This window comes from Zootoca vivipara, chromosome 6 (genome assembly GCF_963506605.1).
Source record: "Zootoca vivipara chromosome 6, rZooViv1.1, whole genome shotgun sequence".
NCBI lineage: Eukaryota > Metazoa > Chordata > Lepidosauria > Squamata > Lacertidae > Zootoca > Zootoca vivipara.
In genome coordinates this window covers 73,767,829-73,782,454 of record NC_083281.1, presented here as the reverse complement: position 1 = coordinate 73,782,454, position 14,626 = coordinate 73,767,829, and the positions used below count along the sequence as shown (strand labels likewise).

General features: G+C 46.9%; 1 protein-coding gene across 1 annotated transcript; it reads left to right on the top strand.

Annotated features, from left to right (window-relative positions):
- Positions 1–1,419: 1,419 nt before the first annotated feature.
- On the top strand, positions 1,420–5,580 carry HES2 (hes family bHLH transcription factor 2). Its single transcript, XM_035120085.2, has 4 exons — positions 1,420–1,566; positions 1,694–1,789; positions 3,722–3,815; positions 4,596–5,580. The coding sequence occupies exons 1-4, from the start codon at positions 1,474–1,476 to the stop codon at positions 4,859–4,861; spliced, it is 549 nt and encodes a 182-aa protein (XP_034975976.1). The 5' UTR covers positions 1,420–1,473; the 3' UTR covers positions 4,862–5,580.
- Positions 5,581–14,626: the final 9,046 nt, after the last annotated feature.

The window sequence follows — 14,626 nt, the reverse complement described above, 5'->3', positions numbered from 1 at the left end:
ACAAAGAAAAGTGCAAAACCAAATTATATCTGGTGAAAGGTGGAGGAAAAAACAAACAAATAATTAAGAAATGGTGGGCCACAGGCTCAAGTGAGGGTCAGATGCATAGCTGCCAAGTTTTCCCTTTTCTCGCGAGGAAGCCTATTCAGCATAAGGGAAAATCCCTTAAAAAAAGGGATAACTTGGCAGCTATGGTCAGATGCCTTGTCAATCCCAGGTATATAACAGGCAGACCGTCCTGGCCAGGCCAATAATAGATTTGTGGGTTGTTGTTTTTTTAAAAAATTAAAACAGCTCTTTTGTACAGAAATGCTTTCACACAAAAGAGAAGTATTATAAACAAAAGGTTTCCCTTGCAGGTACTAGGCTACTGTTCCATCTAGGCCAGTGTTGTGTTGTAATTGTTGTAATCTGCCCTGGGACCTTAGGATGAAGGGCTGATTATTAATTAGGTGAATGGTATGATTCTATGATTCTTAGCTTATTGTTCTTTGGTCAAGCAGACTGAGCACACACTCATACTAAAACACACATCACTAAGCAAAGGTAAGCAGTAGAAAAAGCACATACAGAAAACTTTTTTTGTTAATAATAACAAAGAAACCCTGTAAAAACAGAGCAAAACATTATTTTAACCCATGTGATCTTCAGATGCTTCTCCACAGCCTGTTTAACAAATTTTGTGGTTCTATAGTTGTGCAATAATAATCAGTACGGACCTTAGAACATATTATGAAGCATCCTGCCTGGTTTGGCTTAAAGAATGGATAACCTTGAGGGACACAGAATTCATAGCTGCCAAGTTTTCCCTTTTCTCGCGAGGAAGCCTATTCAGCATAAGGGAAAATCCCTTTAAAAAAGGGATAACTTGGCAGCTATGACACAGATTTGTTAGACCTTGAAGGATTCAATAATTTTTACGGGTGGCACTCAAGCCTGTGGTATAACAAAGTAAAAGTCCACAAGAAAATAATAATAGTTGTTGTTACTGTTATTGTGATTATCATTATTATTATTATTAGATCCATAGTTAATAATATCAATATCTACACTGCCTGGCAGTGGCTTTCCAGGAATTCAGGTCTGAATAGCTCTCAGCTGTATGACTGGCCACGATAAAACTCTCCAAGCTACCCCGTGAGAGGTCTGAACTGAGCACAGATGCTCAGCTGCAGAGGTGCTTCCCCGAGGAGCTCTCCCAAATGGCCAGGAGGCATCTGGCGGGATTTTGAGTGCAAAAGGGAGTGGCAGATTAAGCGGCTTCCCCGGAGCAGATGGGCTGGGACTCAGCGCGGGGCTGGGGCGTCCCCCGGCGACGCCGTGGCCCAAGGCGGAGCGACGGGGCGGGGCAGGCCGGCTGCAATAAAAGCGGCTCTGGCGGGCGGGGAGTGCTGAGTCTGCCTCCTCCTAGCTCCGCAGTCGCTCGCTGCGCTCTCTCTCTCTCGGCGTCCGCTCCTACAGCCACCTAGCTCCATGCCGCCGCTCAGCTCCGACGCGCCGTCGAGGACTTACGGCCCCAAGATGGGCCCCCCGAAGAGAACTGGGGAGGCCACCCAGCTGAGAAAGGTGAGGGCCTCAAAGGCAGTCCCCGCTCCCCAGCCCAGCCTCCTTCCCCGGGGAGGGATATCCCCTTCTCCTCCTCCTTCCCCATGTGCTCCCGTCCCGTCGGACTGACTGGCTTCTCCTCCCGCAGAGCCTCAAGCCGCTGATGGAGAAGCGCCGCCGAGCGCGCATCAACGACAGCCTTAACCAGCTCAAGACCCTCATCCTGCCTCTCATCGGGAAAGACGTAAGTGGCGCTCAGTCCTGCCTCTCCCTGCAGTGCGGGAAGAACACACACACACACACACACACACACACACACACAGAGAGAGAGAGAGAGAGAGAGAGAGAGAGAGAGAGAGAGAGAGAGAGAGAGAGAGAGAGAGAGAGAGAGAGACTCTGAGCCTCTGCAGAGCGCATTTTGTAGCCCGCCCTTCCAGTCGCGTCCCCGTCTTTCCCCACTTCCGCAACTTATGCCAGGACTAGAAAGCTTCTATAATAAGAGCTTTGCTGGATTGGACCAAAGAGGGCAGGAGTTGCCAACGGGTGCCCTCTAGAAGGTCTCCTGCTTTTTTTTGGACTACAACTCCCATCATCCCTAGCTAGCAGGTCAAGGATGATGAGAACTGTAGTCAAAAAACAGCTGCAGACCCAATTTTGCGAAGCCTTGCTTAGATGCCGTTAGACTTAGGCTGCCATCCTTCATGACCCAGTGGGCATGCCAGGGATCTTCAGGGAGGGAGCTGAAAATAAAACTGCCAATATCCTCATGAAAATCAGTGGTGCAACTGCTTTTCTGCAATGTTCTGCCCCCTTTAGATCACCCCTCCTCAGAAAAAAGGTATTGTGGAGTTGGAGAAGGTTTGGAAAGGGGCAATCAAAATGATCAAGGGGATGGAGCAATTCCCTTATGTGGAAAGGTTGCAGGTTTGGGGACTTCATAGTTTAAGGAACAGGCGAGTGAGAGGCAACAGAATAGAAGTTTTTAGCTTTGTTTTCAATCTGTTTTAGTGTTTAGACTTCTGTATGTTTTAAAGCACAGTTGTAAATTTCTCTTGATTTTGTTTTAACTTTTTGTAAACTGTTTTGAGGGTTTTTGGTTTGTTTGTTTTTACAATATGCAAGGTAGAAATTGTATTACATAGATATAAAATTCTGCATGGCATAGAGTAAGTGGGTAGAGATAAGATTTCTCTCTCTTGTAACTCAAACTCCTGGACATTCAATGAAGCTGAGTGCTGCAAGATTCAGGACAGATGAAAGCAAGTCCTTCTTCCACACAGCACAAAGTTAAACTATGGAACTCAGTCCCACTGGAGGCAGTGAGGGCCAACGACTTTAGCAGAGGATTAGACAGATTCATGGAGGAGGAGGAATGCTATCCATAGCTACTAGCCTGAAATGCTAGTTTCACTGCTGGGAGTCAGTAATGCTTCTGAACACCAGTTGCTGGCAGTGGAAACTGCAGGAGGGGGGGGGGGGAGAGCTCAAATCCTGCTATAGGTTTCTTAGAGGCATCAGGTTGGCCCATGTGAGAATAGGATGCTGGACTAGAGGGGCCTCGGGCCTGATCCAGCAAGCTCTTACTGTGTTCTAGCCATTGCCCATCCTGAGTTCAACAGCATTTAGAGCGCTCCATATTCCACACTGGTGGGCTAGCCAGAGCTCTCACCTGGATTCAGAGGCATATTCCCTCAATAAGTGGAGACCACATTTATTTCCATATCATGTGGCTATCCTTGTATTTAGTTTTGGGGGGGGGGCTGGAAACCTGCAAAACACACACACACACACCATGTTATTGGACTCCCATCAGCTTTAGCCAGCTCAGCCAGTAGTCAGGGATGAAAGGAGTTTGGCATCTAGCAACCTTTGGGGGGTGGAGCACAGGTTCCCATTCTGGTATTTAAGGATTGCACAGAAAAGTACTTCTGTCTGAACCTGCAATCTTTTCATTCTCTCTGTGGCTCCATCCCACCTAATGTCTACCTGTTCCCTCTGCCCCTAGCCTCCATTAGATGGGTGCCCACTCTTTCCTGTCCACATCCAAAGCCCTCTTCTTTGCCCTTTTCTTATCTCTTCACTACTTGGTATCTCTGTGTCCCTTTGCAACATCCTCTGTGCCTTTTCTTGCTTTTGAGACTCCTGACTCAACCCTCTCTTTCCCCTTCCTTTCCAGAGCTCTCGCTATTCCAAACTGGAGAAGGCCGATATCTTAGAGATGACTGTCCAGTTCCTCAGGGAGCTTCCAACCCCTTGCACTTCCATCTCTGGTGAGTGACGTGACATTCACACATGCTGTGAGATATGGCATCACTTGATTTCTTACAACTGAATTACCCAACACAGGGGAGCTGACCGATGAATGTGGGAATAGATCCCAGGTTTTTTTTTTTTAAGTGTTAGAAGAGGCAAGAGATCTAGGAGCCCAGTGCAAGAAACTGGTGCTTAGCATGCCTGGGCCAGTCCCTCACAACACCCCTGTGTGTAAACACTTGAGCAAGGACTGAGCTTGTCTGTACCAGTGAAGGGTGGTTGGCAGAGAAGAGGGGTTGAATGGATCTCCCACACCATACAATTAAAACACACTGATGCCAATTTGAAGAGTCATGGCTTCCCCTAAAGACTCCTGGGAGCTGCAGTTTCTTAAAGGCACTAAGAGCAACAATTCCTAGAATTGCCTTTGAAGAGGAATTGAATGTTAGACCACTCTGAGAGTGGCAGCTATGTGAGGAGGAATAGCAACTCTTAGCACCCTGAACAAACTACAGCTCATAGAATCAAAGAACTGTAAAGTTGGAAGGGCCCCCAAGGGTCATCTAGCCCAATCCCCTGTTGCTGACCTCCGAGTGGGTGCTGTAAGTTCAAGAAAGAATAATGCATGTTGTATTACTTTCTGTGGCTGGCACTGGTACCCAGCTCACAGACACAGAATTGTAGAGCTGGAAGGGACCCTGAGGGCCATTTATAGTCCAACCCCTTGCAAGGCAGGAATGGCAACTAAGGAATCCCTGACAGATGGCATGACAGATTTCTCTCTTTCCCCACCACAGGCTCTGCAGACAGTTTCTGTGATGGCTACCACACCTGCCTGTCCCGCCTTGCCACCCTCCTTCCTAAATACAACCTCCTGAACCGTGAGGCCTGCAGCAACCTCCTTGGGCATCTCCAGCAGGCTTGTGTGCAGCAGGGCTGGCTTCGGGACTGTTCCAGCCCAGCAGACTTGTCCAAAGCGCCAGGCTTGGAGAGTCCCCCGTGCCCACCTAGAAGGGCCCAGGAAGCCCCTTCGCCACAAACAGCACTCTGGAGACCTTGGTAGAGCCACAAAACTTCTCGACTTAAAACGGAGAGCCCTGCGTGCTCCTGTTTCCTCTGTACGGCAGCAGTTCCCAGAAGCGGAGTGGCTGGAGCAGAGCCCTGCGCTGTGAAAGGATTGCCGATGTGCTAAGGAGAGAGATCCGCCCGCAGAAAAGGCTGCTTGCTGTGTCTCAGAATGATGTGCTGCTCTAGCTTTCCAGCCAGCCTCAGCTGGGTATAAATAACACTTGCCTGGTAATTTGGGTGAGATTGGATCGTCCCAAGTCGCTCCTGACCCAGTTGAATGATCTGCTCTCAGATGAAGCTGCCTGCTGTGCCTCTGCATGGCTGCTCCCTGTGTTCTGTTTAGGGAAGGATCACTCGGTGATAGAGCATGTGCTCTGCATGCAGAAGGTTCTAGCTGCTGCCAGTCTTTATAGATGATCCTGAGCTAGGTCCAACTGTGGTTGGATCACACTGGTTGGAACACTTGGCATATGTTCCTATTAGACAATATGGGACCACCTCCTTCCAGTCGGGAGGAGCACCCATGACATGGACTCATGCAGAGACACGTCAGAGGGACTCCTGAGGGCAGATGATTTCTTACTCTGAACAAACTCTGAATGTGTGTGCATGCAACAGAGCAATGGTCTTCCTTTTCGTTCAGAGTCAGGTATCAGTTGCCTGATAACTATAGTTCTCTTTCTGAGGACCATCAAGGGTCTGAGGATACTTCCTGCTCCCTCCCTCCCTCCCTCCCTCCCTCCCTCCCTCCCTCCCTCCCTCTCTCTCTCTCTTTCCAGACATTCTCCTTTCTCCCTCACATAGCCACAATAGGAGGGGGGGATGGAAGGCCAGTAAACCCCCGCGGGTTGTTAAACTGTCTTTTTCTTTCCCCTGGTCTGTGCCTTGCACAAATCTGGCATGGCTTGAGCCAAGGGCCAGACAGCACTTTAAACCTGTATATAATGATGGATTTGATACACAATTAAAAATAAAGAAAGATTCATGTTTGTTTGTTTTTTAAATGCATGTATTGTTCTATCATAAGAATGTAAGGAGAGCCTGCTGGATCAGGCCAGTGGCCCATCTAGTCCAGTATCCTGTTTTTGAAGTGGCCAACAAGGTGCCTGTGGGGAAGGTAGCAAGCAAGATCTCCCCTCCTGCTGTTTCCAGCAACTGGTATTCAGAAACATGGCTGCCTCTGACTCTGGAGGCAGAGCATAGGCAAGTAGCCATTGATATATCCATCCATGAATTTTCGCAATCCACTTTCTCCATGCCACACATAATTTGATAAACGTCTATCATGTCATCTCTCTAGACTAAAAACTCCCAACACTGCAAGGTTTCCTCATATCAATTTGTCAAACGTAGATTCATAATTGTGGGATACATTCATTCATTGACTGCATTTATATCCCACTTTTTTCTCCAAAGAACTCTAGATGACATTCATGGTTCACCCCCCCCCACTCATTATTTAATCCTAACAACAACCCTGGAAGGTAGGTTAGCCCAGGATCACCCATTGAACTTCCTGGCTGAGTGAGGATTTGAACCCAGGTCCTAGTCCAACACTCTAACCAAGTGGATCTCAGACTTTCCCCCCTTGGCCACACTTTCAGAATAAAAATTTGCTTGAGCCACACCAAAAATGTTTATTGATGAGAAATATATTGTGGGGGGCAACTCCTAGCAGTGCTTGGTTTATAACACAGAACAGAACTACTTTATAATATGATCATGGGACATCCAGAAAGTATAAAACAATGCAGCTACATAAAAACATTAATCATTCCCAAAATATAATTATAAATGAACCTCTTACATATGTACCTTAAGTAATAATGTATGTATACCAACTCAATGAGGTGTGAACTTGCTTGTGCCAAGCAATCTCATTTATATTGGGTCTAATTTGAGACAAACTCATCAACGTAAAGAAGCCTTTCCCTTTTCTGATCTTCCATATTTGTCAGAGTTGGAAATCCCTGTTCACAACAATATATTGTGGAGAACTGGAGAATAACAGCCATTGTTCTGCCTCTCGTTTTGAGAATACATCTAGCCCTATTTTGCAAATAAAAAATATTGTATTTAAACTATGCTACGCTACACTGACATGGTTAGGCGTTTCTTTGATTGTCCTTGAATCTTCCTGCCACACTCGCCGTCCTCTCCTGACACACCAGTGTGGCACGCTACACCCTTCAAGAACCACTGCTGTAACCACTACACCAAACTGGCTCTATCTACAACAGGGATAAACTTTGAATGGGGATAAACTTTCAAACCATTGCTGGACAGGTTGCTTAAACACCTGGCTACACCATCTCCCCCTGTATCTGCAAGGGAAGGTTTTTCCCAGAAAGACCAGTCCCTCCTAGTACATTGGATCCACTCCAAAATGGGGAAGGACTGGTGGTAGAGGGGGAGAGAGAATGTGCCCACCCCGCTTTGTGATCAATGTCAGTTTCTGCACTTGGCAGCCACCCCCCTCAACCCAGAGCTTTGCTCTGGTTGCCCAAACATGTCCCAGACACGGCGCCGGTTATCGCCTGGGTTCCTCTGCTCCTGGGGTTTTGCCTGGTCTTGTCCCCAACCTGCAAGCCTGAGGTGCTGTGAAGTGTGTTGCCAGCCACATCTCTACAGTATTTGAGGGTGTGACAGAGGAGACTTGCAAGGGGCTCATTCCCTAGCACCCAATTTCCCAAGCAAGAGACCTGCAATGGCTTCCTCAGTGAGAGTGTCCCTTTGCCCTTATTACAGTCCACCACCTCCTGGGAGAAGTGGCGCTACAGCTTTGTGCCATTTCATTCGAGACATTAAAACAACACAGATTCTTGGAACATAATAACAGACTGCTGGATCAGGCCAGTGGTCCATCTTACTCCAGTATCCTTTTATCCCTGTGGCCATCCAGGTGTCCTGCTGGGAAACCAGCAAGGAGGACTCAAGCACAAGAGCATTCTGCTCACCTGCAGTTCCCTGGCAACTGGTATTCAGAAGCATTTAAATCGCAAGATATTGAAAAAGTGGCAGGCCAAAGGACAGGAGGAAAGCAGTTGTCGTTTTAGAGGAAGGAATGAGCTGAAATAATGGGCTGTGGCGCTGTGCGGCAGTGCAAGGACAGGGAGTTGGGGTAGATGAGTCTTTTGCATCTCTTCCAGTGCTACAATTCTAGGAAAAGTTCTGCATGCAGAAGGCCTCAGGTTCAATCCTCAGCAGAATCTCCGGGTAGGGCTGGGAATATCACGAAAACCTGGAGACCTGCTGCACACAGACCTTGAGACATCTTGGTAGATTCTGTCTCAAGAGCACACAAATTCCTTATCCTGCTGGCACCTCAAAAGTGCTGGATCAGCAGGCAAGTCATGAGATGCGGAAGCAGCTGCCTGGTGACTGACAAGTCTCTGCCCTCGTGGGAGCTCCCTCTCATCAAGACCGCTGTGCCCTGGGGATTGGCCAAAACCAACCACCACCAAAACTCCAGCAGAGGCAGAGAAATGGCAGTCAATTTCCAAGCTGTGAAACAGCAGCCCAAGAACAATGACACTGTGAGGTAGGACCAATTCATGAGGGACAGATCTATTGGCTACTATTAGTATTATTAATTTACCTGCCCTTCCTCCTAAGGTCCTTGGGTGGGTTACAGCATCAAGACACAATATTAAAAACAGTTTTAAACAACCTGCAGCCACAGAAATCAGGTCCTAAAAATATACATCTCAAGTGTCAAAGGCAAGGGTAAAGAGTTGTGTCTGCAACATTTGCTGGAAACTTGTAGTGTAAAGTGCCAGGCAGCTCCGCCACCCCCAGGTACAGTATAATTACTACCAGCCTCAGTTTGCACTGCTGTGATGGCTGGGGCTGATGGGAGTCGTACTCCAAAATGTCTGGAGGGTGCCAGGCTCAGGAACGCTGTTCAAATGTATCTCCACTGCACGAGGGCTAGAAACTTGATTGTTAAGAAATGGAGAAATTAACACAGATGGCCGACGGCATGTAGGGAAGGAACTGAGTCAGACAAATTTCAGAATACATGGTATACCTTCATTACAGATATCCACAAAGAAGCTTCTTCTAGCCATCCTTGGTCAGCTGTGACTAAGTATTCTGGGCTGATATCTACAATGAAAATGCACATCAGTTAAAGAATTCCATATACAACTTTAAACCTGATAGTATTCTACATAATGATATTCTCTTTCCATTCTTATTGTGACAGTTATCCTTTTTTTAAAAAAAAATAACCAACACACACACACACACACACACACACACACACACACCTGGTATAGCAAAAGTGAGAAACTTATAGCTCACCAAATCTTGCTAGATACCAACTACCATTTTTGCTGACCACTCAGCTTGCTGATGGCAGCTGAAGACTGACATCCTCTACAGGACCACTTTGGGATTTCCAGTCAAAATGCAAGATTGCCAGACAGGCATATGAGGGGCTGACACTCATGGAGTTTCTGAATCACTATAGAAGGGACTGTATGAGTTCACTTCTTTAATGTTTTGGTGGGAACTACTAACAAAGGAGATAATCTTATGTACTTTCTTCCTGAACTCCCTCTCTTCTTTCAAACCAGTGATGTGAGCAGATGCACATGCCTGGGTTCTGCTTAGGGCCCAGACTCCATGTTGCAAACTAGTTTTATATTTTGAAACTAAGAAGTATCTTTTACCTTCATACTACTTTGATGTATTTGCTGCCTGCATTGAAATGTAAGTAAACCTTTTGTTTATCTTACTAAAATCTGCAGCTCATTCTTAGCAACGGGGACAAAGAGGTCAGCAGACCACAAATAAACAGGGATAAACAGTGTAATTGCCCGACTCCTCGCTTCCAGTAAGCTGCAAAAGCACATAGGTGTTTTTACTCTGTTAAAGGGGCTTCACAGCCTGGTTACTCTTATATTTCTCTTCCCCCCCCCCCACAGGATAGGAGCTTTAAATTTTAATTTACAGATTCAATCCTGAATTCACCTCCATCAACCACAAGTTCTTTACTCCTGCACCAGATTCTAGAGATGCAGGTTAATGATAAGCCACAAATGGCTTACCATCCGATTGCAGAACATTAACAATGCAATCTTATGCATACCTACTGAGAAGCAAGTCCAGTGGAGTTCAGTGGGATTTAAACCACCTCCCTGAGAGTAAGCCCCACTGAACTCCATGGGATTTACTTCTCAGGGGATATGTATAGAACTATGCTGTAAAAGTCAAGTTTAGCAGGACCTACCAATGCCCAAAGGTGAAAAGTAAAGTTGAAACACCAGTGCAGATCTTATCTTTCTGCTGGGGTGACCCAGTGCTTAGCTCATGAAGTGGAGCAGGGAGCACTTGGTTCAATTGCTTAATTACCAGTTGCTCACATCTTCTAACTTCTACCCTTTCCTGAAAACCTGGGGCTATTGCAAAACTATTTTCCAACCACAGAGAGGGAAGGAACACAAGAACTCATGGATATCCAGTGAAGCTGAATGCTCAAACACTCAGAGAAATAAAAATTCTTCTTCCTGCAGTACATAGTTAAACCACGGAACTCCCTGTTAAACTACAGAACTCCCTCCCACAGGAGGCAGTGATGGCCACCGACTTGGGTGGCTTTTAATGAGGATTAGACAAATTCATGGAGGAGAGAGCTATCAATGACTACTAATCCTGATGGCCATTTTCTACCTCCCCAGATAGGAGCAGTAATGCTTCTGAATGCTGGTTGTCAGAAACCACAGGAGGGTGAAATGCTCTTGTGCTGGGGTCCAGCTTGCAAGCTTCCTACAAGCATCTGGTTAATGTAGCTACTGTGGAAACAGGATGCTGGCTAGATGGACCATTGACCAGATCTAACACTTGCCTTATCTTCCTATGTAAGCAGGAAGGGATGAGTCCTTTGGAAGATGCTCTGCAGAAATACTCATGGTGTGGAGAAAGTGATGGTTTCCTCTCTTTCTTGGAATGCTAGAACTTGGGGTCACTGAATGAAGTTGACTAGCAGGAGGTATTCAGAACAGACAGTAAAAAGTTTGGTCTTCATTCATCATGTGATGCACTGGTGGGATTCACTACCAGACTGGACAGATACATGGAGATGAGGTCTCCATTAGGGAACATCTACTGTATAGCCTTTCAGATGTTCTTGGATGGACTCCAAACCCACTTAGCCAATAGTGAGGGTAAATAGCACCACTATAATTTTGCCAAGTGCAAGACAGGATTATAGAGCTGGTGAACCTTTAAAAGCTGTATAGACTCCAAAAGCCAGTGTAGCGTAGTGGTTAGAGTGTCAGACTAGGACCTGGGAGACCAGGGTTCAAATACCCACTCAGCCATGAAGCCCACTGGGTGACCTTCGCTAGTCACTCACCATAACCTCCAACATCTCTCCAATGAAAATAGGAATGTTCTATTCCATATCCCCCAACATTTCTCCGATGAAAATAGGAATGTTCTATTCCATATCTCCCAACATTTCTCTGATGAAAATAGGGACATCCTAATGAAAAGCGGGATGTTCCGGGATCAAATCAGAAACCGGGATGGCTTCTGTAAATCCGGGACTGTCTCTGGAAAATAGGGACACTTGGCAGGTCTGATGCCCTCTCAGCCTAACCTACTTCATAGAATAGTTGGGAGGATGAACGGGGAGGAGGAGAGCTACACTACTTTGAGCTCCGTGGAGGAAAGATGGGATATAGAACCACAGAACTGTAGAGTTGGAAGGGACCCCAAGGGTCATCTAGGCCAACTCCCTGCAATACAAGAATTACAGCTGAAGGCTCCCTGGCAGATGGCCACCCAACCTCTGCTTAGAAACCTCCAAGGAAGGAAAGGTTTTAAAGCAGGGGTTGGATGGCCATCTCTCCTATAAATGTTATGAGGACGCCATCTCCAACTCCTCGAAAGATTCCATCAGCGGTGTCTCTGAAAATTTTTACGCATCACTTGGGAAGACAGGCGAACTAATATCTGTGTACTGGAAGAAGCAAAGATCACCAGTGTTGAAGCAATGATTCTTCAACATCAACTTCGTTGGACTGGTCATGTTTTGCGGATGCCTGATGATCGTCTTCCAAAGCAACTACTCTATTCCGAACTTAAAAATGGAAAGCGTAATGCTGGTGGTCAACAATAGAGGTTTAAAGACTGTCTCAAGGCAAATCTAAAAAAATGTAGTATAAACACTGACAACTGGGAAACACTGGCCTGCGAGCGCTCCAGTTGGAGAACAGCCTTTACCAAAGGTGTCATGGGCTTTAAAGACACTCGATCTCAGGGTGCAAGGGAGAAGCGTGCCAAGAGGAAGGCACACTTGGCAAATCCACACCGTGATCAACTCCCGCCCGGAAACCAATGTCCCCACTGTGGAAGGATGTGCGGATCCAGAATTGGCTTCCACAGTCACTTACAGACCCATTGTTAAAACCGTGTTTATGGAAGACAATCTTACTCGAATACGAGTGATCGCCAAAGAAGAAGAAGAAGAAGAAAATGTAATGAATGAGTAAATCAAATAAACTCCCATCAGCCCCTGCAGCAGACATGGCCAGGATGTTGGGAGGTTCAGGATGTTGGGAGCTGGGCTACACAGCAACAACTGGCGGGCACCTGCTTGAGGAAGGCCATCCCTGAGGATGCATGCAGCTGCCTCCCTGAGTGCTTTCCTTGATGGGAGAGATTTGCTGGAGGTGTCTGCGGCGCTCAGGCAGAGCTGCCCGGGCATGTTCTGGGGAGACAGGCCACTCAGCCAGCCACCCACAGGGCTCGCAGGGAGCGCGTGTGACTCAGCAGTTTCGCTCGGCAGTTCCAAGGAACCAGGCGAGGCCTCCAGGCCCCCAAGGGATCGGCATCCGACTGGCAAGCCCTGGACTGATTTGAGCACCGTGGGAAAGCAGGAAAGCCTTGCCCCTGCTCGACCCACGTGGCTGGCTGTGCATGCCTGTTTGCCTTGCAGCCCCGGGCAGCCACTGCGCTCTGGGCTGCTTGGGCCAAGGTGTGCCAGAGAAAGCAGCACACTTTAGCCAATCCAGAAGAGATTTGATATTCGGTTGGGAAAGTATCTAAGACCATTAGGAAAGCCAAATTTCACATTGCACTGTGGAGAGGGAGTCCTATGTGTCTGTTACGTATAAGATAAAATCCAGTCAAGCAGCGCAGAATTTCTCAGGGGTCCTCCAAGCCTTTGGCAACATGCACTTTAGGAGTTTTTTTCTTCAGCTGATGCTAAACTCCACATATTTTTACACCAAAGTGGAAGTCACAAGTTCTGTAAAGTTTTGGATTTTGGAGCAACTGAACTTCTGGCAGCCGCCAGTGTCCATGTCTAGAGTTCCTGAGCACTGAAACCCTTCCGCTGATTATCCCACAAATTTAGTAAACAAAGCTGTGGTGAAGCAGGAATGTGATGTTTGGGTGTTTTGGTCATTCTTGACAAACCACTATCCATAATTTGAAAAACAAAACAAAAAACTGTGAGCACACAGTGGAAAACGGTGCCTCTTTTCCCACAGCCCCTCCAACAGTTCTGAGAAGATTGTGATGTCATATAGGCAATTGTGTGGTGCCATCTTTGAAAGATTTTCATAGAACACTCTCTCACTTCTATTGAGAGTGGTCTATATGGTTTAGAATGATGACCACAGCACATACCATTTTAAATCCTTTATTTGTGTGTGCAGGTCCTTCTCCCGTTTAGGTCTAAGGCCCAGCTCCTCATGAGCCAGTTCATGTCGAAGGGTCTCGGCCAACAATCCAGCCAGAGGGCACGATCCAGATCTCCTGCCCTTTCTACTTTTTATTTATTTAATATTTGTAACTTTGCTGACGTGGCAGCTTTCCCTCTGAAAGTTATTGTGGGGGCACACCCACTCCCAGTTCCTTATTTGTTTTTGTCACATGGGGCCATTGCATATGTGCCTGAGCACTCTGCAAACACAACAGCTTTGTTACAGAGTGTGTGTACGTTATGCATCTCAAAGGAGACAGTCCCCTCCTCCATCGCTTGTTCCAAGGTTTAGGAACATATGATATCAATTCTTTTTAAGAATGAAAGAAGAACCTACTGGATCAGCCCAATGACCCATCTAGTCCAACACCCTAAATGCCTCAAAAGGGAAGCCCACAAGCAGGATCTGAGTGCAAGAGCACTCTCCCGACCAGCGATTCCTAGTAACTGGCGTTCAAAAACATTTATTGCGTATGACTGTGGAGTCGTCATGACTAGTAGCAATGGATAGCCTTCTCCTCCTCCATGAACTTGTCTAATACTCTTTTAAAGCCACCCAGTTTGGTGGTCATCCCTGCTTCCAGTGGGAGGGAGTTCCACAGTTTAACTATTATGTACTGCATGAAGAAGTCCTTTCTTTTATCTTCCCTGAATCTTGCAACATTCATCTTCATTCATGGGCATAGTCAGGGGGGTGGGGCGGGGGGGGATACCTTCCCCCCAGATCAAGTGAAACAATAGAGATACTTAACTAACTGACCAATCAGATTGGTTCTGCCCCCAAAGTCCTGACCCCCTAACAAATACGGTACCCTGACTATGTTCGTGTGTGCCACGAGCTCCCTCTGAGAGAGGGAGGAAAAGGTTTCTCTCTCCACTTTTCAGAGCTTTCCGAATGAGCTGTGTGTCTAAGTTCCATACAAACAAGGAACTGGGAACGAGTAAATCGACTGCGCCTTTGTCTCCGCCATGACCTTTCCCCACATCCTCGGTCTTGTCACCTGATGTGCCCGAGGGTAGGAAGGATGTGCCAACCCATGG